The sequence below is a fragment of the Nesoenas mayeri genome, assembly GCF_963082525.1.
Source record: "Nesoenas mayeri genome assembly, chromosome: 2".
Taxonomy (NCBI): domain Eukaryota; kingdom Metazoa; phylum Chordata; class Aves; order Columbiformes; family Columbidae; genus Nesoenas; species Nesoenas mayeri.
Genome location: NC_137543.1, coordinates 45,109,317 through 45,128,436, shown reverse-complemented (window position 1 = coordinate 45,128,436; position 19,120 = coordinate 45,109,317). Strand labels below are relative to the sequence as shown.

At 38.4% G+C, this 19,120-nt stretch overlaps 1 protein-coding gene across 1 annotated transcript in view; it reads right to left on the bottom strand.

The window, feature by feature from the left end:
• Positions 1 to 19,120, bottom strand: part of PRKDC (protein kinase, DNA-activated, catalytic subunit) — a gene marked incomplete at its 5' end in the record, with an annotated part of 83,795 nt that overhangs the window by 7,175 nt on the left and 57,500 nt on the right. The window contains 17 exons of the mRNA XM_080339841.1: positions 232 to 452; positions 718 to 785; positions 1,337 to 1,541; positions 5,126 to 5,269; positions 5,962 to 6,049; positions 6,985 to 7,196; positions 8,705 to 8,865; positions 9,385 to 9,565; positions 11,189 to 11,379; positions 11,467 to 11,641; positions 12,761 to 12,950; positions 15,276 to 15,387; positions 16,074 to 16,182; positions 16,805 to 17,029; positions 17,545 to 17,733; positions 18,313 to 18,451; positions 18,905 to 19,113. Of these exons, the coding sequence (XP_080195967.1) occupies positions 232 to 452; positions 718 to 785; positions 1,337 to 1,541; positions 5,126 to 5,269; positions 5,962 to 6,049; positions 6,985 to 7,196; positions 8,705 to 8,865; positions 9,385 to 9,565; positions 11,189 to 11,379; positions 11,467 to 11,641; positions 12,761 to 12,950; positions 15,276 to 15,387; positions 16,074 to 16,182; positions 16,805 to 17,029; positions 17,545 to 17,733; positions 18,313 to 18,451; positions 18,905 to 19,113 (2,819 nt within the window). The remainder of the gene's footprint in view (positions 1 to 231; positions 453 to 717; positions 786 to 1,336; positions 1,542 to 5,125; positions 5,270 to 5,961; positions 6,050 to 6,984; positions 7,197 to 8,704; positions 8,866 to 9,384; positions 9,566 to 11,188; positions 11,380 to 11,466; positions 11,642 to 12,760; positions 12,951 to 15,275; positions 15,388 to 16,073; positions 16,183 to 16,804; positions 17,030 to 17,544; positions 17,734 to 18,312; positions 18,452 to 18,904; positions 19,114 to 19,120) is intronic.

Genomic DNA, 19,120 nt, shown 5'->3' with positions numbered 1-19,120 from the left:
GCCTGCTTGCTAAAAGAAGGTTGAAAGCTACCAATTTAAATATACTCTGAAAAACAATTTCCAGACAAAGCAATTTCAATGTTGTTTAAAAGGTAAAGAAAAAAAACCAAAAGAGCCAAGACACAAACCACTCTGAACCAGAATCTGGCATACAGAAATCTCACTTTCCAACGTCCCAACAGTAATAAGTGTTAACATCAGGATTTTTGTCCCTTCAAGATAAATGCCTACCTTGTTGTCACAGGGATGACCTGGTAAGTTTTTAACTGCATATTCCTTTGGCTACACATAGCATCTTGGGAAAGGATAATGTTCATAACATCAAACAGCTGCTCAATACGTTGGTCTTGTCGCAGGTCTTCACCACCTTTGACAAGAAAAGGATACTCCTGCTCGTCACTGCCTCGGATTGTTATACGTTTCGGCTTCCTCAAGGATTCCATTACACTTATCTTGGAAAAATGACAGGAAAAAGCAAAAATATTTGTGACAGAAGACTTGGCCTTACAGAATAATCACTGAAATTAGGCATATCTATAATTCCTAGATGGCATAATCAAGTTGCTCAATTACTACTAGAGAAACAAATTCCAGAGCTTCCTTTAGATGCTGCAAGACGCACACACAAGCAACAACCTTGTTCTTATTTTTTCAAATGGAATAATATGGACACAAATTTATACCACACAGGATTTTGACTCAAACTTATAAACATACCCGTTCATCAAATCCAGATATTTTTGCATGGTATTCTGGCAGTGGTTTCCCTTTTCCGTCATACTGACCTGAAGGGATGGTGGGAAAAAAAATATAAAAGAAGAAAAAAGTTAACATAGACTGATTAAATTTTTTTTTTAAAGTGTGTTTAGGAACAGAATACACTTCCAAATATCTTGTCAAATTGGTAGAATGATTAACTGTGAAGAAAATATTTTTAAATGCATACAAATCATATGATTTTATCTGAATTACTAATATGCTTTCCTGATAAGCTCTTAGAATTGCAGCTCTTAATGGTTTCAGAGGCCACATCCTTTTTGAACTGGATTTAAGCATATATTAGATTTATATATCAGATTTCCTGGAGTCAGGTCTTCAAAAAAAATACTAAGTTCTTAGGTAAGAGATACAATTTTAGATACAGTTTTAAAAATCAGGGCTTCAGCATAAGAACAGATGTAAGAGATGATGAATGAACAGAGTTATTTCAGCTGAAATCTACCTCTGTATAAGGCCAGAAAGAAGGGCCATATGGCCAATGTAAGAAGATGACCTCAGGAACAGCAGCTTTCTTGTAAGGGAGACAGTTCACCACCGACACTGAAGGGGAACTTACCAGGAACCTCTAGTTCGTTCCTCAAGAACTCAGCTCTGAATTCACTCATCCATGGTGAATATTCTTTCAGGTTTCCAGGTTCTTTAAGGGTTTTGTTCATTTTTGAGAGGAGGGAAGTTGCAATTGCATCAAAGTCACTGGCATTCATGTCCAACAGTTTTGAACCACCTCTTCCAAAATGATGGTCGAAGTCCTTCCCAAAAGCCTGAGGTTCGTTTATAGAATGGAATCCTGTTAACATGGTGCTAGGAACTCCCCAAAACCACCAAAACAGTACCTTCCTATCTACACACGTGGCTTCATCTGGGCTCTGAAAACAAATGAGTTGTCCTTCCACTCCAGTTCTTTTTTTTCTCCATTATTTCTAATCTGTCAGAACCCCTCACTGCTTGTTTGGTAGACCCACTAGCTATTATCTATAGAAATATCTACTTTTTACCAACTCAGTGATATCAAAGATTTGTAGAATTAGATCATAAACCTTTTTGCCATGTCGAAACCAGAAGCTAATCCCTTTTTACCTTCCTCCAGTGGCACTTGGATTCTAGATGAGCAAATCAATAATGCTGCTCATTGAACTTAATACACATACCTCTCATTTGGTTACAAAAAATAATGTTAGCTAGTGAAATATTACTAGAAAATATAAATATTTAAATTTGTACCTATTAAACAAACACGAATTCCATTACTAATCTAAATATAGGATTAATGTAAAAACATGTAATTGATGCCTCAGTCTTTAGATGTTATCACACTTTCAAATTGCTGTAACAAAAGCCAAAAACTCCTCAGCTATACAATTTACAAATGGTAAAAAAAAAATACACATGGATAAGTTAGTTAATCCTTCTCCCTGCTCCCCCGCCCCCAGTATGAATAGTCTGTGCTTTATGGAAGGTGTGGGTTTTTTGTTGGGTATTTGGTTTGATGGTTGGGGTTTTTTGTTTGTTTGTTTGGTTTTTTTTTAAAGAAATGAGCAGCAACTGTATTACACAGCAAGCAAGTACAGCCTAATTTCATATATACATTATTTGCTAACCAAAAGATATATGTATATGTAATGCATGTCATCAAGCTTCATGTATTAAGATAATTTTTTGTGTTGTGTTAGAAAACATAAATTTAAATGTTTTATTTGCTATCACATTTATTATTTGTGATCTGCTTTGAGATAATCCTGGCTGTAAAAATGTATAAATTCATATTTTAAAAGTATTTTAAATATCCTGAAAAAGTGCAAAGACATTTAGTACGGATCCATTTAATAAACAAAGTATTATCTGCAAGTAGTTAACTGAGTTGACTTCTTGTGTTCATAATTCAAGGTTCTAGAAAAAACAGATGTCCCCTCTTGGACCTCACTGGTATTAACGGCTTGGAAAGATATGTAAGCTCCCTTGTTTTTTCAATGCCTGATCATTTTTCTCCCAAGCTATGAAGGGACACAGCTATTTCACTGAAGTAAATACAGAAATTATTATCCTTCTGAAGAAGAGACTGCCAGTCAATGTCTTTATCACTTTAAATCTATTCCCAGATGATCATCCAATTGCTTTCTCTGTTAAAATTCAAGGCAGCAAATATTTAATAGCCGTAACACTATTTTAATTAATATAATCCAACAACAGTGTTCAATTTATGCATGACTGTAATTTCATGTTAAGAATAAATGCAAGATTCTTATTGTTTAAGGTACATAAATAATACATATGAAGATTACAAGCCTGAAGTATGCCACATATTAGAGCAATTTTATGTGTCAGTCAAGAGATATATATTTTTTTTTCCCCAGCAAGGACACTAGAAACTATACAGTTATCCTCGCAGCACACTTTGTTTCTTCATGAATACTGACTGCATCATGAAGGCAAAGAGTTCAGAGCCTGTGCACCATCACCCTGACCCTCTTCTCCTGAAGCCACCAGTGTGTGGAAGGAATGCTGCTCTCCCTCTTCCCCCCTGCAACAGAGGGGAACAACCTCTTCTTGCATCTCCCCTGCTGTCCTCTCCCCATTTGGTTTAATTCAATAACAATTAAAAAAAAGAATATATCTATATATATATATAGATATCTATATATATATAGATATATATAGATATATAGATATATATATCCACCAGCACTACTTATAGTGTCCTCTAGTGCACATTTCAGCTTTTTAAAGAGCCATGGATTTTTTAAGTGGGCCAAAGTACATTCAAATCATCCCAACAACCAAGCGCAGACTGTTTTGTGCCTGTACCCTGGACGGCTCAGCCTACAGCTGCTCCTCTCCCTCTATCCCCACCCCAGCAGCACCACATCCTGCAAATTTTCATTCCCGCACTCTTAAGTTCAAAGTAATTATCAGACACCCAGCTTGTCTTGCAGCAACATATTGAAAGGGCCAGTATGCCCCTAAATTCCTAATTACCCTTTTTGCTGCTGCATCACCTCACATCCTCCACCTTCCCTACTCATGGGGTAGGAATCTCCCTAGAGACACTCATCTAAGTTTATCTAATGCTAATATGACATATGAACGACCATATGGGAGAGACCTGGATGCACCCAGCCCTGGCCATGGCACTATGCACGTACAGCACAAGCAAACAGCCAGGCTTCTACAGGAGTATCTGGAGTATCTCTCCTGGCCTCCAGCAGTTTGCAGCTGAGGGATTTCTGGACCCAGAAATGTGTATTTGCATATAAAAGCTCACAAAGCGTTTTACGCCTCTCCATGGTATTGTGCACTTGCTATTCAAACCCCCGAAAGCAGACGTAACACCCTGCAGCAGGAGGTCAGGTATACTGAATGAGGAACCACTTCTCCCTGTGTGTTTTCAACCTGCCATTTCCATACAGCATTTACTTCACGCCTGGCACTCCTGATATTAAGAGCTTCATTGCATCTGGCCTCACTGTGTCTTTTCCAGCTGGAGGAATGCTACAGTTGGTTCTTGTTCAGAGGTTACTCTGTACCTCTGATTATTCCCACCGCCCTGAACGTCATCCAGTTTCTTTATGTCTACACTGAGAACTGCAGATGAGGCCTACGGTATTCCAGAAGCAAGAGTCAGAGAAGGCTACTATGTCAACATATAAATCCATGTTTTGCTCTCTATTCTTAAAAAATAGCTGCTTTTCTTTTTTTACTGCTCTTGAATATTCACAACTGATGTTTTCACAGAACTATCAGAAATCAAGATTTTGTTCTTGAATTGCAATAGTCAGCTCAAACCCAAAGCATTTATATATGAAACTAGGGTATTTTTTTTCCATATGTACCACCTCATTCTTCTACACTGACTTCCTCTATTTTAGATCTCAATTAGCTTTGTAAAGTCCTCTCTGTAATTCTTCATAGCTGTAACCCTTCTAAATAACTTACCCTAAATAACTTAATATCAACAGCAAATTTCAATAGCATGATAGAGCAAAACACCCCAAAGTGCTCATATGTCCTTGGCAGCAAGGGAAAAACCAAGGCCAGATTCCTGTGCAGGTTCACGGATGGTCAGAGAGGCCCTGGCCCTGAGAACCTGGCAGCGTGCAGGCACAGGGGGGGCAGAAGCTGAGTAAGAGGGAACATTTAGTCCTGCAGGGCAGTCAGAAGTGGAAAGTGAACTATTAAAAGTCCATAGCTTCTAGCACAGAAATCCCAGTCCTGTGCTCCTGACTTGGTCTCTTGTCTCATCCAGTCCTAGAGCACCTGTAAGAGCTGTGATCTGGTCCCCTCTTTTGACTTTCTATAGTCCCTTCTAGAAAAGCACATGATGCCAACACTACTCAGTAATCATACATACCTCAATAAACCTTCTCCTCAGCAATCCAAGGCCAGGAGCCTCTAAATTTCCCAAATTCTTATACATTCCCTCGTACATTTCCTTCAGCTTATTTTTATTCCTCTGAGCTTCTCTCAACTCGTTTCTGACATCCTCAACCCAATCCTGCAAAGAGAAGGAAACAGATCAATAATGAGAAAAAGTTTACAGACTCACACTCTTCGGTTATCTGCTCAAATTGCATTTAGGTTACTGTATTTATTAATAGTCAATGTGTCTTTTGACAAGCAAAAGAGCAATCAAAGCACTATGGAAATATTTCCCTTTCATTCCATTTCTAGAGAAAATATTTCTATGTAATAAAGTAACATAATTATGTTTACTACCATAGTGTCTAGTGCAAAGTAAGAAAGCCCCTATGGGGCCAGGAGTGGTATCTAATACAAGATGAGAATCCTTTGGATGATGGACTCAGAATGTAGACAGAGAAGCCCAGCAGAGAGCAGGGAAAAAGCAGAACACAAGTAGTCAGGAAACGTACAAATGGCCCCAAGTAGTAATTCTGTAACACTTCTGGAAGGATTAAGGAAAACTGACCATGGGACAGGGCAGAGACCCTGAAGGAGAAAGCTGAAAAGCACCTGTGCAGAACAACCAAGAGGGGGAGACCATCACCAGTAAGAGCTGCTGACAGCACCCCAACATCTTCACCAGTTGATTCTTGGTTGAACCGCTTCCTGCAGCTGTGGTGTCAACTGAACTGTGGCAGCCTCCACCCAGTACTCTCCTTCTTAAATGGAGGGTGAGGAATGAAGGGAAAGGTAAGGAGAAGAAAAAATTGAAAAGAGACAATTTACCTTAAAAAGCATTACGGGATTTGAGAGCTGTTCCAGGGAGTGAATAAAATCTTGAACTACTCCTCCCCTGTCCAACTTATTTTTGATCCTTTAAAAGAAAAAGACAAAATGCATCACAGAACAGGAACTGCCATCATCACCTAAGCCTGCAGATAAGCAATGCTCCAGATTGTCTGCTATGTTTATTCAAGAATCTGACTAAATAATCTGGGGCTAAGTAGGACTCCCTTCAGAACTCTCTCATGGGCTGCATGACTGTCCTTGCCATGAGGCTCCCGATTTTTTAATTAAGCATCATGCTACGAAAATAGGAGCTTGGTGGGGGAGCAGAAAGCATATTTGCAACATAAATGGTTATTTATTGCATAGTAAAACTGGCAAGGGAGGGCTTGTAGAGGAATGCATGTGCTGCACACTGAACAAGTAGAGAAGACAACAAAGAGCTGTCATTCCCCAAAAGATAATGTGCATCCATGTCACTAGCACTCACTGAAGTCTGGTAGGAGCATTTCTTCTATTCAAGTATCTCTACCCTTGCTTGGTATTACAATGATTCTAAATGTCCAAGCTACCTTCATCTTCATCTTTGATGGGTACTGACTGTCACTGCTAAGTCTGCTACAGTAAGAGTCTAATAATGCACTGAATTTCCCTTCACCCTCAGCAGAGTAGGAAAAGGAAAAAAGAATCTTTGACTACCACAGAATTACCAGCAGAAAGGGCTTGCCCGCTGTGGTCTTCTTGTTTTTCTTTGAAAAAATTCTAACTTCCCAGAGCCTGAAGACTGTATGTACTCAACACTTCAGAAAGTATTCAGGCCACCAACCTGAGTATGTCTAATAGTAAGAGAACTTATGTATTGGTTTTCCCTGTGCCTTTAAATGAAAATTCAGTGTGCATGGGAATACCCCTAAAGAAAACAGTTTCATTAGAAAAAATAAATATCTCCACTCCTGAATAATAATAATAATAATAATAATTTAAAAAAAACATACAGAAGAGCTACTCTGATTGCAAATTCACCTTTCTACAAACTCCTTGTTCTTACAACCAGCTGCAGTATCTTTGAAACAATAACTTTCGCTGCTGATCATGAAAGGGTAGATGATTGCCTGCGGATAGGTATTTGCAATCTCTTCCACGGTATGCTGCACCGCTACTGCTTCATCCTTGTCAAGTAGTGCCATCATCTGGCTAATCCAACCAATGAACTGCCAACAGGGAACTGAAGAAAGCTGCAAAAACACAGGCACTGCTTTCAGCTTTGGTCCTCCTTGAAAATACCAGACATAGCAAACACAAACAAAACTGCTCTGTGAGCCAGCCTGACAGACAAAAACATGTGAAAAGGAAACAAAGAATATCAACTCAGTTGCACAAAATATCCCTCAATGAAGCAGATTTCATTATTACTATTATTACTACTACCACCACCACTAACTGGTGCTGCTTAATAGGTTTTCCTTTACAAAGATTTGGAGTTTGTTGGCCAAGACGAGGCTTTATACTCAAACTTGTGGCTTTTCTCTCTGGATACAATACAATAATTTTTGATCAGCCCATACAAACAACTCAAAAATTTGAAGGGATAGTTCAAACATCACTGGGTTGAAGTCCTTGTTTGAGTAAAAAAAAGCCAGGAAGGAGAATACTTTAACTCCTACCACTGTTTTTAATTCCTTCATTTTTAAAGAGGTTTGATCTTGCTGATATATATTTACTTCAGTAGAGCATCCCCTGACAATATACTCTGTGCTCATCTCACTCCAAAAGCCATTATTACTTTTGAAAGGAGTGCTACGATTCATTTCCTCATGATAGCATGAAATGTGAGACCACGATCCCTTTCCTCCTGTCTCATCCCTTCCTAAGTTTCTAACAGAGTTTAAGATCGGAGCACCAGTCTTCATCTCACAAGAAGAGAGAGGAAAAAGAAATGCCCGGTGAAGTTATCTTCTGGGTGAGGTTTGTTCACTGGACCAGGTGTCAGGTTCTGTTTGAACGGCCAGAGTTTCACTGTGGCCACACCTTGAGCACCTCACCTGTTTTTGCTATGCTCTCAGTTCCTTGGGATAACTAAGCTGTATTTCTGTCTCTCTCAAATTCTTCCTCTGACAGGCCCTGGCACCCCATGAGCATCAGCACAATGGGCTTGGAAAGGCGGGCAGGCCAAGGCAGGAGCGGGCATGAGTCACAGAGGACATCTCAGCTTCCCTGTCCCACAGCAGGAGGGAAGGCAGCGCGGCTCACGCTATCCTGCTGCAGAATGGCAATGGAGGGACAGGCCGTGGAAGAAGCTGCAGTAACCTCTGAAGGAGAGGGAGAGGTGGGAGAAGTGGAAAATGAGCCTGGAAAAGCTGTTGGGTTTCCTGCATACAGGAAACTCAACCTACAGGACTAAGATACGTTCCTCACCCTAATCCTACGTACCTTTATCAGCCCACTTAAATCATACAGAAGGAAGAAAAAAAGCAACATTATTTCTGTCCAGCAGCTCTCAGACTAACATTTGGAATCAAAATAATGACAAAAAGTTAAACTTTTAAGAAAATTAGTTCCTGTCCATATGAATTAGATTCAGCAAGTTACAAAAAAGACAAGGAACAGTGATTGGATAAAATTGATCTGATTTACCTGAGGCAAAACTTACCAGTCTAACCTCTCCATCCATCCAACCTCCACCCCCACCTTTTAAATTTGATTTATAGCAACATTTGCTGCCAGGAAAATGGAAGCAACTAACCTCTCGTGTCACTAGACCCAATGTCTCTGCTGGATATCTTTCAATTATTTGCAGCAGTCTAGGAAATCTCAGCCTGGCTTCTCTGGAGTTTAGTTTTAAAGCTTTTATCATTTTCTCCACCACAATAGCTGGGAATAGCTGCAGATCTGCAGTGCTAATTTCTGCCAAGAGACATTAAAAAAGAATTATCAGAAACACCATCACTCATTCTATGTCTTTGATCATCTGGAACATTCATCTTTACAATTCAGTATTTTTTTTTTTCCCCATGTATTTTGTATTTTTACTTTGTTCTCCTTCCCATCTGTTTGAACTGCACACATCAGCAACACATGTTCTTGGGGACTGTAAGGATTAGCTTTATCAGGAAGCTGCATCACTGCTGGTATCTTGCCTGCTTTAAACACAGTCCTGCTGCGGTCTGGGAATGAACAAGAGAAGCATCTGCTGGATATGATATATACCTCACAAGTGAGAGGGAGACTACGAGTGATTCACTAGTATCAAAGCTAGCAGTAATATTGGGAAAAAAAAAGGGAATATAAATACTGTTGAACTGGAGGACAAACTGTTCCATTTAAATTCAAGCTGTGCTACTCAGGGAGATCTCCTGGGTATCACAAAAGCTCACGTATCACAGATAAATCCATCTCACATGCTCAGTAGAAATCCTGACTAACCAAGCAAGCCTTCTTCTTCCCTACGCAGATGCTGGTCACAGAAACCAACCAAAGTCATATATGCATCAATAACTCCCATCACATCTACATGTTCCATGGAGCGGGACTGCACCTCCTCTTCAGATTTCCTTGCGGCACTGCTGAAACTCTGAAAAGCCTTCTTGTTCAGACCTGCCAATACCTGAAATTCAATTGTAAGAGAAAAAAAAAGACACGTTAGCAAGTAGCATTCAACAACTATTTCTGACACTGGAGCTTGGTTGCAAGTCTTCAGTAGATAAAACTTAACTGTACTAGAGGTTTTGAGCAGCTAATACAAAGGAAAAAAAATGGGGTATTATTTCTAGCAGTAATTTCCAGAATTTTAATTTCCACAATTTTCGATGGAAAAAATATAAAACATGCTTTTGTCTTTGGACATGTGGAACTTTTGTAACTGTAAAAAAGTTAATGTTACTAGAATTTCTGCAAATAGTTAACAGAAAACATAATAATAAAAAAATACCATTTTTTCCTAAGACATATTTGCAACATCTGCGTAACAGCTATACTTAGAATTTGTGTTTAAAAAAGCACGCGAACTGTTTCAAATATTATGTCTTTTTCCCTATTACAAACATAGTCATAACTAATCATACGTTTCTAATGCAGCACACGCAATGAAGGACTTGACAAGATGCTTTACAACTCAATGTTTATAAATCAAGTACATATGTTCTCATATTGCCAACAAGCTTACCAACCTCAGATATTGTAGCTACTGCAGTTATTAAACATACAAAATTGCTGCAGAGCAAGTTGGAACAAATGAAAAGTGCCATAACTGAAATTAAATAGTTTACATTTCAGGTAGGTACAGAGAAAACTACCAGGGTCAGAGTACTACTTATTATTAAGCTAAAATCCTTAATCTTATAGAAATATCTGGTTTCCCAATCTGACTTATCTGACACAGAAGAGCTTTTATGCTTATCTTTCAGATTTCCTTAAGAAGAATGCTCTTGATAATTACATAATAAATGAAGCATAAGCTTTTGCTCAAGCTTCTACACACAGGAAAATTTAAAATCTTTTTTTTTTGCAGCAATCTCTTCTTTATCTGCTTTTCTTTAAAAACCATAACGCCACAGATTAAGAACAACTTTTTACTGTATATTGATATGGTTTATAGATAAGGATCTTCATGGTAGCTTCAGAAATTAACAGAAATAAGTCAGCAGTGGTACTTCAAATTCTTAATCAATTTGACAGACAAGAGGTCAGTGTCACAGCCTCTGAGAAAATTGACAAAACATGCAATTTCAGAGATGACCAGTATATGCTCTGTCTTAAAAAAACCCTCTCCGCTCTGTCACTAAAATTATTTAGATAAAATGTGTATCAGTACCATAAAGACCACTTTATGAAATAAAATATATTGACAGTGTGAAGAAGGTCAGAAATGCCCAACTGAAAGAAAGTCATTCTTTGAGGATGGTGTTCCCAAGCCCTGCCTTGCACGCAGGTGCTATGACTGTCTTTCCCCTCCACAGAAAATGCAGGAACAGAGAAACACAAGAGCACTCTCCCAAATAAAAAGGCTACAGTGGTGCAGAACTCTAGGAGAGCAGAAACCAGACAAAACAGCAACCACAGCATTTTGTTGCTGGTTGTGTTTTTTCTTCCCCCAGCTGGTATTCCCGGACAAATCACTGCTAAAAGCAGATAGGTTTCACATTCTCTGTATAAATCCATACCCACCACTACCTACTTAAGTACTGAGTACAATACTGACATACCTAAAAGTTTTTCTCCTCTCATTTACCTTTTCAGGACTCTCAAGACTTTCTCCTGATATGACAGATATTTTTCCAGCTTTTTCTTCCCCAATTTCCTTAAGACATCTTGGATTCTGACTAAGAGCATTGGCCATTATGTGGTACGTAGTACCCAGAAGAAGATTCTGGTTTCGGGAGGCCATTATATTCTTGCTAACATAGTCAGATTTGGTATCTTCTGTTGGAATTCAAAAACAAAGTTGGTAATGCGACAACAAAGCAGCTTTGTATAATAAACAAGGTGAAGCAAAAAGAAGGCTGTTACCAAGCAGGGAGATGGTTTTTAACACTGAGAATACGCGTTCAGGACAGCTCTGGTTCCAGCTGCAACTATGCACGAAGCGGCAATAAGCGTGATTCCACCTCACCAGCCAGTCTTCTCTCGTTTTGGTGTCTTTGCGCAGGTCTTTCAGAAGCTTCTTGGCAACTGAGAAGCTGTTCTGTATTCAGATTAAGACAGAATTTTCAGATAATATAGCTGATGAGGAAATAAAAACCCTTCTACAACCAAATTAAGGGATGAGAGGATTTAAGTAACATAAGTAAAGCTATAGTAAGACAGAGGTCCACTTCTCGTCAGGTCTCATATTCAAAACCAGATTTGTGCTAAAGGAGAAATATGAAAAAAAAATGTTGGACAAACTGAAGAAATTAAAATAATTCTTTCTGCGTGACTAAACAGGCATTAAGTGTTCTGTAGTATAAACACATATGAGAAATGTAACTTAGTTTATAATACCATTACACAAATCACTTATGTTGGTGCTTTGATGAAAAGTTTCATATAAGTAACATTAAAGGAAATCTTATTTTTAATTTACTATATGTATTCTACACAGCAATAATTTTATATTTGGTTATTACAGTGCTTAAAAAAACCCTCTGTCACTGATTGCAGATTTCTGCAACATGTCAGAAGATGAGACCTCAACTTAAATATTATTTTTCTTGTCTTAAGCTTGAAATACCAAAGGCTCATCAAAGAAAGCTGTTTCACTCATTTTAACAGCCATAACCAAAACAAAATTTCTAAGTCACTTAGCTTTAGTTCTTTATAGAAGTGTTAACCTAACAGCATTAAGGAAGAACATAAAAAAACCCATTATCATAAAAAGTTTCATCATTTCTGACTAAACTAAATGATACTAATTCAATCTGAATTTGTTTTCTTGTGCAGAAGAGATTATTTGTAAACAAGAAAGAATAATGTTTGGTTGCAAGCATCCCTTCCATTAAAGACTGAAGCATTTCAGATACTTTATTTATCCGCCCTTTGGAGTGGATAAAGAAAAGAAACCATCTGTGGATCAAAGGGGTCTTCAGGCACATTTCCAGTAATGACAACTCATCATCAAGTTTTTAATGAACCTTTATCCACATGTTTTCTTTCCCTGCAGAACTGAATTTCTTGAGCTTTTGAAATATCCTGGGCAGCAAGGGTAAAGAGAGACAAGCTCTGCCCTGGAAAAAAGGTTCCTAAGACAACCTACAAGGCTCTTCCATCTGTAGTTTCTATGTATTTTCTCACAAAATTGGAAGCTATCAGACAGTACAGTCACCTGTTTCCTGGCACTTTCTAGCATCTTCATTTTCATGTTAAATTTGCAGCTTTTAATCATTGAGTAAATGTCTTCACCCTGTTGATCCACTTCCATTTGATCACCAGCATCATATTCTTCATCCACCTCCATACTATCATTGGCCTGATCACAGAGAAGTTTCTCCTGCAGCTTGTCAAGAAAGAAACACCTGCACAAGGACAACAGGAGTACAAATCACTCCAGTATGCATCCAAGGGAATAAACATTCAAACGTGTTGATCTGCGTGACACTACACAAAGCTAAGAAAAAATGGCAAGCTATAGCGATCACTTTTAGTGAGGGTTAAACATACTCCTTGAAGAGCCTAGGAAATCACAATCAGGGACTGGTGACTCTGAGAGCATTTCAGGATCTTGAATTGATGATATTAAGTATTAGAAAACATCCATAATAGAGTGGGATTTTTTGCTAGTTTCTTCTTTTAAAATCATAACTACAACCTCTATGTTCACCAAGCAATCACTTGCATTCCAACTTGACAGAAGTACAAACAAACAGAAGTCTTGTTTATATAGTATAAGCACCAGGCTGTATTTTATGTTGACATGCAATTCAAATATATATGACACCAAGACAAGTAAACAGGTACTTTGAACTTTGTGTTGCAGAAAAGACCAGTGACCATACTCAGCTTTTGAAAGAGAATTGCCATGAACCACTGCTAAATCCTTTTCATTCTACAACCAGTTCTACCTAATTTAATTGCATCCCTCATTATGTAGACTGATATTCAATGCAGAGGACAGCATTGCAGTCTGGAGTACAGCTTGATGCTAAACAAGGCACATCCTTCATCAACCATTTAAGATAAGATAAAGGTTGTCTATACACACGTAGAAGTGTATATAGACACGCCGACAGCCCTTCAAGTAATGAGGTTATGAGAGTTCGTAAAGGACTAAGCTATGCCATGTAATTCACATAATATTTAACTTCAATAAGCTCTTCTGTAACCACACTTTCCTGACACCGAGAGATAATAAAATAAATAACAGAGTACACTGGGTATCAGCAGAGTTGTTGAAAAAGTTATCACAGAATCAGAGAATATCAGGGATTGGAAGGGGCCTCAAAAGATCATCCAGTCCAATCCACCTGCCGGAGCAGGAACACTTAGATGAGGCTACACAGGAATGTGTCCAGGTAGGTTTTGAATGTCTCCAGAGAAGGAGACTCCGCAATCCCCCTGGGCAGCCTGTTCCAGTGTTCTGTCACCTCCACTGTGAAGAAGTTTCTTCTCAAATTTAAATGGAACCTCCTGTGTTCCAGTTTATACCCAATGCCCCTTGTCCTATCATTGGTTGTCACTGAGAAGAGCCTGGCTCCATCCTCATGACACTCACCTGTTATGTATTTATAAATATGAACAAGGTCATCCCTCAGTTTCCTCTTCTCCAAGCTAAGGAGACCCAGCTCCCTCAGTCTTTCCTCATAAGGGAGATATTCCACTCCCTTAATCATCTTTGTTGCCCTGTGCTGGACTCTCTCCAGCAGTTCCCTGTCCTTCTGGAACTGAGGGGCCCAGAACTGGACACAATATTCCAGGTGTGGTCTTACCAGGGCAGCCACTCCTCCCAGCTTGGTGTCATCAGCAAACTTGCTGACAGTGCACTCTATTCCCTCATCCAAGTCACTGATGAATATATTGAATAGTACTGGTCCCAGTACCGACCCTTGAGGCACTCCACTAGATACAGGCCTCCAACTGGACTCTGCCATCATCTATCCACCTCCTTATGTCCTCATAAAAGGCTATGAGGTTGGTGAAGCCATGTTGACTCCCCCAGGAAAGGAGAAAAAAACTCTAGATCTGCACTGGAAGAATGGATTGGGATGAAGATAGACACCACAGGGATGTCAAAAAACTTTCAAATTTGAAAAAAGCATTCCAGCTTCATTACAGCTAATCCAAAGGAGTCTCCAGAGGACCTTTGTTCTTTCTAGCAAGAGTCACACAGCAGAAGTCTCTATTTACAGCAGTGATCATTAACTTTCTTACAAACACATGAAACACTGATAGTAACTGGGCTGGGCTTCTTTCATATACTCCCTAATTTTAGAACTGCCTATGAAGGAGGTAAGTATTTTTTGTTCATAACAGACCGGCCATTTGGGTGGTTTCATTAAATTAAATGCAGCTGATCTACTCAGTTACAAGTCGATGTGTTTGAGGGCTGCTGAAGTGGGGTATTCGTGCCATGCATGTAGTCTTTGATGGAAGAAAATGTCTGAACTGAGATTTATGTTTCTATACTAAAATGTGGTTTATTCCCTCAACCTCCATTTGCTTCTCACTACACGTTAATCACACAAAAACCAGTTATACTGCATAAAGTTATTACAACAGATTAAAAAAAGAGTCATATGCTGGATCAACAACCTTCCATATGAAAACAAGCAGCATTAGAAAAAGCCCCTCTCAGAACTCAACAGACAGACAGAACTACAGCTAACCCAAGAATGTAATTTTACCGATTTGTAATGATATCATCCCAGATGTTCATAGGATCCATTTTAGCATCTGGATATCTGCTTGTCCAAATTCTGAGAAGTCTCTTAAGGGAAGCTTGTGAAGCTAAGTTACCTAGAAATCAATTAAGAATACTTTATGTGCATCTAAATCCAAACAGCTCAAAAAAGGCCTGAACTAAACATAGTCTAACATTCATACCACAAAACTGCAAATAAACAACCCACTTGCATTTCCGGGCTTGTATTAAATGCACTACTTGGTGATCGTATTGTTTTTGTTTATTGCTGAAACACACGAGATTCAATAAGCACATCAGTGCCAACTGTCAGTGCGAATCACCAGTGGGTAGTACCTTTCTGTACAGGAATATGCAGGAATGCAGTGGAACTGTTAAGTAAATTCAAGATATAATTCAATTTATGTGCATAAACTTGCATTTCTTGACTACGTCTCTAGCTATAAATTGTATATCACATCCACCTTTTAGCTCTGCTAACCACTATTTGCTACTGAAAGTTTAAAATTGTTACTTACATTTTTAAGAGAGATACTTAACTTTTATCACAATAGTTAGGCTAATAAAACTTTGCAATAGAACACAGAATTATCTCCAAGCCTATCTTATACAATTGCAATTGTTCTTATTATCAAGATGACAATAAGAAGTAATTTCAGACCTTTGCTCCTTCAAACAGTAGTTCAGTCCTCTAAGAGTAGACACAGAAATTCAAAGTTCAGATAACCAGGATTATTAAACACAATGAAAGGAAAAATACTTAAGAAAAAAAAATATTTACTTCTCTTAGTCATAAAACTGATGAAATCCTGTATTTCTGTCAAAGCTTGTACAGACTGCAGCTTCGTCATTCGACTTCGATATAACAAACTATCGATGCTGGAATAGCTCTGTGAAAAGAAAGGGAAAGAATGGAAGATTTCATATACAGAATTTACAGTATGGTTCCACCATTCAGTTCTTTACAAACTATTTATTTGATGCTGCTATATATTATGGTCTACAACACAACTTTATAAGTAATTTAATAATGTGTAATCTGAGAGCACCTCTGCTTTGGACAACTATAGATGCATATGCTAACTGCAATTTCTGTTCTAGGTTTTAGGACAGTCCTACAGTCTAACCAAAACTTGTTTACAGATGGAACTTGTAACCTCTCAAGTTAATACTCTCTTTTTGAGTTTGTTCTGGAGACAGGAGGCTTCTGAAAGGGTGAATGAAATAAAATTGCTATTAATGTGCACAAACAACTACTCTGAAAAACTTCTAATAGATAAAATAGTAAAATAAATTAAAACAGGAGGATGCACTCCACTGGTTTACTCAACCCTCATCATTGTATACAGTGAATTAAAATGAAGTTTTAGCATGTGATTTGAAAGCACCTAGATTTCACTGTATTTGGGCATTTCTCTCAAGAGTATAATCTATCAGCAGTAACAGCAACAACAGTTTCATTGTTCCATGAGTTTATATAGAAAAATCAGACCAGAGATAGCAGAGTGTTACCTGCATGAAGATCTGCATGCCATTGCTAATGTAATATTTGGCTCTGTCAAAATCATCTTGCAGGATGTAAAGGAGACTAAGCTCTTGGCTGTAATGCATTTCTATAATGGCTTTCTTCTGCTCTGTCTTCATTGCCTCATCAATAAAAGTTAACAAAGTCTGGTCATTTTCCCCATTGAGCAGCAACTTCAATTTACTGCGTATTATATAGGGTAGATATGTCTCCTGCAAGGTGAAAACAGTCTTTATTTCTAGGAATGGAATACTAGATGATCAATTTTTTATTATCAGTGGCAGACAAAATAAATATAAAAATATTTTTAACAGATTTCTTAAATAATTCCCCTTTAGACAAACTTCAATTTGCTAACAAATCATAGCAGCCTTTTCTGATAGGCTGAAGAAGTTGTTAGCAAATTCTGCCAGTTTCTAAACCAGTGGTTTGGTAACATTTAAAACACGAAACAAATAAAACTGATAAAAGCAACAAAAACATTGCAAGAAGAGGATGATGAAGCTGGTCCTATATGATCAGCCATAGACTCAAGGTAAAAACTAAACACCTCAAAAACAGCAGAAATTATTGCTTCAATTATATCTCAGACTCTCTGCTAATTTCCATGATAAAAGTAACCCAAATAACACAATTTGCAAATAATGCAAACCCACAATCACATAACTGTAGGACATCCCTGCAGAGACAAAGACAGTAGAATATCAAGGGACTGATTTCTAAAAACCTGAAAAAATGGATCACTCCACGTTTTGCTTAAGTCTGGAGGTTTTCCACTATCGATATTAATGGTAGCACAATGTTCCAGAGACTTCCACTCTGTGAGGTGGTCATAGCATTCCAGAGATGCAAGTTCCCAGAAGTCCTTCTCCACTTCTGCTGGCTCTCCGTCTTGCCAGTCTTCTTTAGAGAGTGCCTGGGGAATGAATTTGAGGGGGAAGAAGGTTCTCAGCTGGAATCTGGTACTAGTTTCAGTTTTCAGTCACCAGGAGCTTAACAATGATTCATTGTCTCACAAAAATATCTATCCATTTACCAGAATGTGACAGCAACATTAAATGTAGATAATTCTGGATTGTCAGTATTTACATATAAATTCATTTCAGGTAGCCATCTTTAGTAAACCTGCGTTTTTAAAGAGTAAAGACTTTAAAAGAAGGCTAAAAAGATCCTTCTTCATTTTAACCCACTCTAACTCAGATTTTCTGTTCCATGAACACACACAGTTTGCTCTCTTGGGGTGGTAGCACACCCATGGTGTTTTACTTGTCTGCCCAGCTGATCGCACATGTGAAGCTTTGTAGCAAAGAGTAAAAAAATATCACACTGACTGCTGTTATGACTGGTCACCTGTTCCCATGTCTTTACAGACTGAACCATTGACCAAACAAAACACAAGAACTTTTTCAACAATATGCTGCTTCTCAAAATGTTTAATTTTGGCTTTTTAGTTTCAAGTAATGAGATTTATGAAAAACTCTTGTTGTCATTTTACCTCATCATAATATTTAGCTGCTTCAGCATAATCACTCCTGGCTTCTGCCAACAACGCCTTCTGTGTAATTTCCTTAGTCCCAATCTTACCACTGAAAATGCCACGAAGGACATCATAATCCCCAAGAGATCGGTACAGCCTAGTGAAATTGAAACGGGAAATATTTTCATTGGTTGAACAGAGGTATATCAATGCAAACGTAAGCTATTTTTAGAAAGAATAATTTAATAAGCAGTAATACTACTGGCTTGTAATAGCACAAAAATATGATATTTCTTATGTAAGATCATAAACATATATTTAACTAGATAAACTTCATCTTGTAGGGTGATATCTGAGCAGTGGAAAGTCCTGCAGTTGAAAAGCTATGAACATGATGTTTTTCAGCAGTCTGACAGCATCATTAGGGTGCACAGCTGCTAAGTCTAACTACTCTAACTGAAATACAGTAATTAACCATCAAGAAATTAAAAGCATATCTAATGCTGAAAGAGGCAAAGACTAAAAAAAAAAAAATCCCATAAGCCATAAAGGTGGAGCTCTTCACAAGGCAAACCTAAATGGGAGAAAATTGTCTCAGCCAAGAACTTACTTAGCAAGTTCGATCCACCTGATGACATCTGGGGGAAGCTCTGTCCTCCCGCGCATCCGCTTGGACGGGGGCTCCTGGGCAGGGGACAGAGCCATCAGGGCACGTTCCAGGAGAAGTATGCCCACCGGCTGCTGTAAACTTGCCAGGCAGCTGGTGCTCACGTTAGCTGAGTCCAGTTCTAGTAGCTCTCTGTGCTGGTAACTCATCTCCTATAAA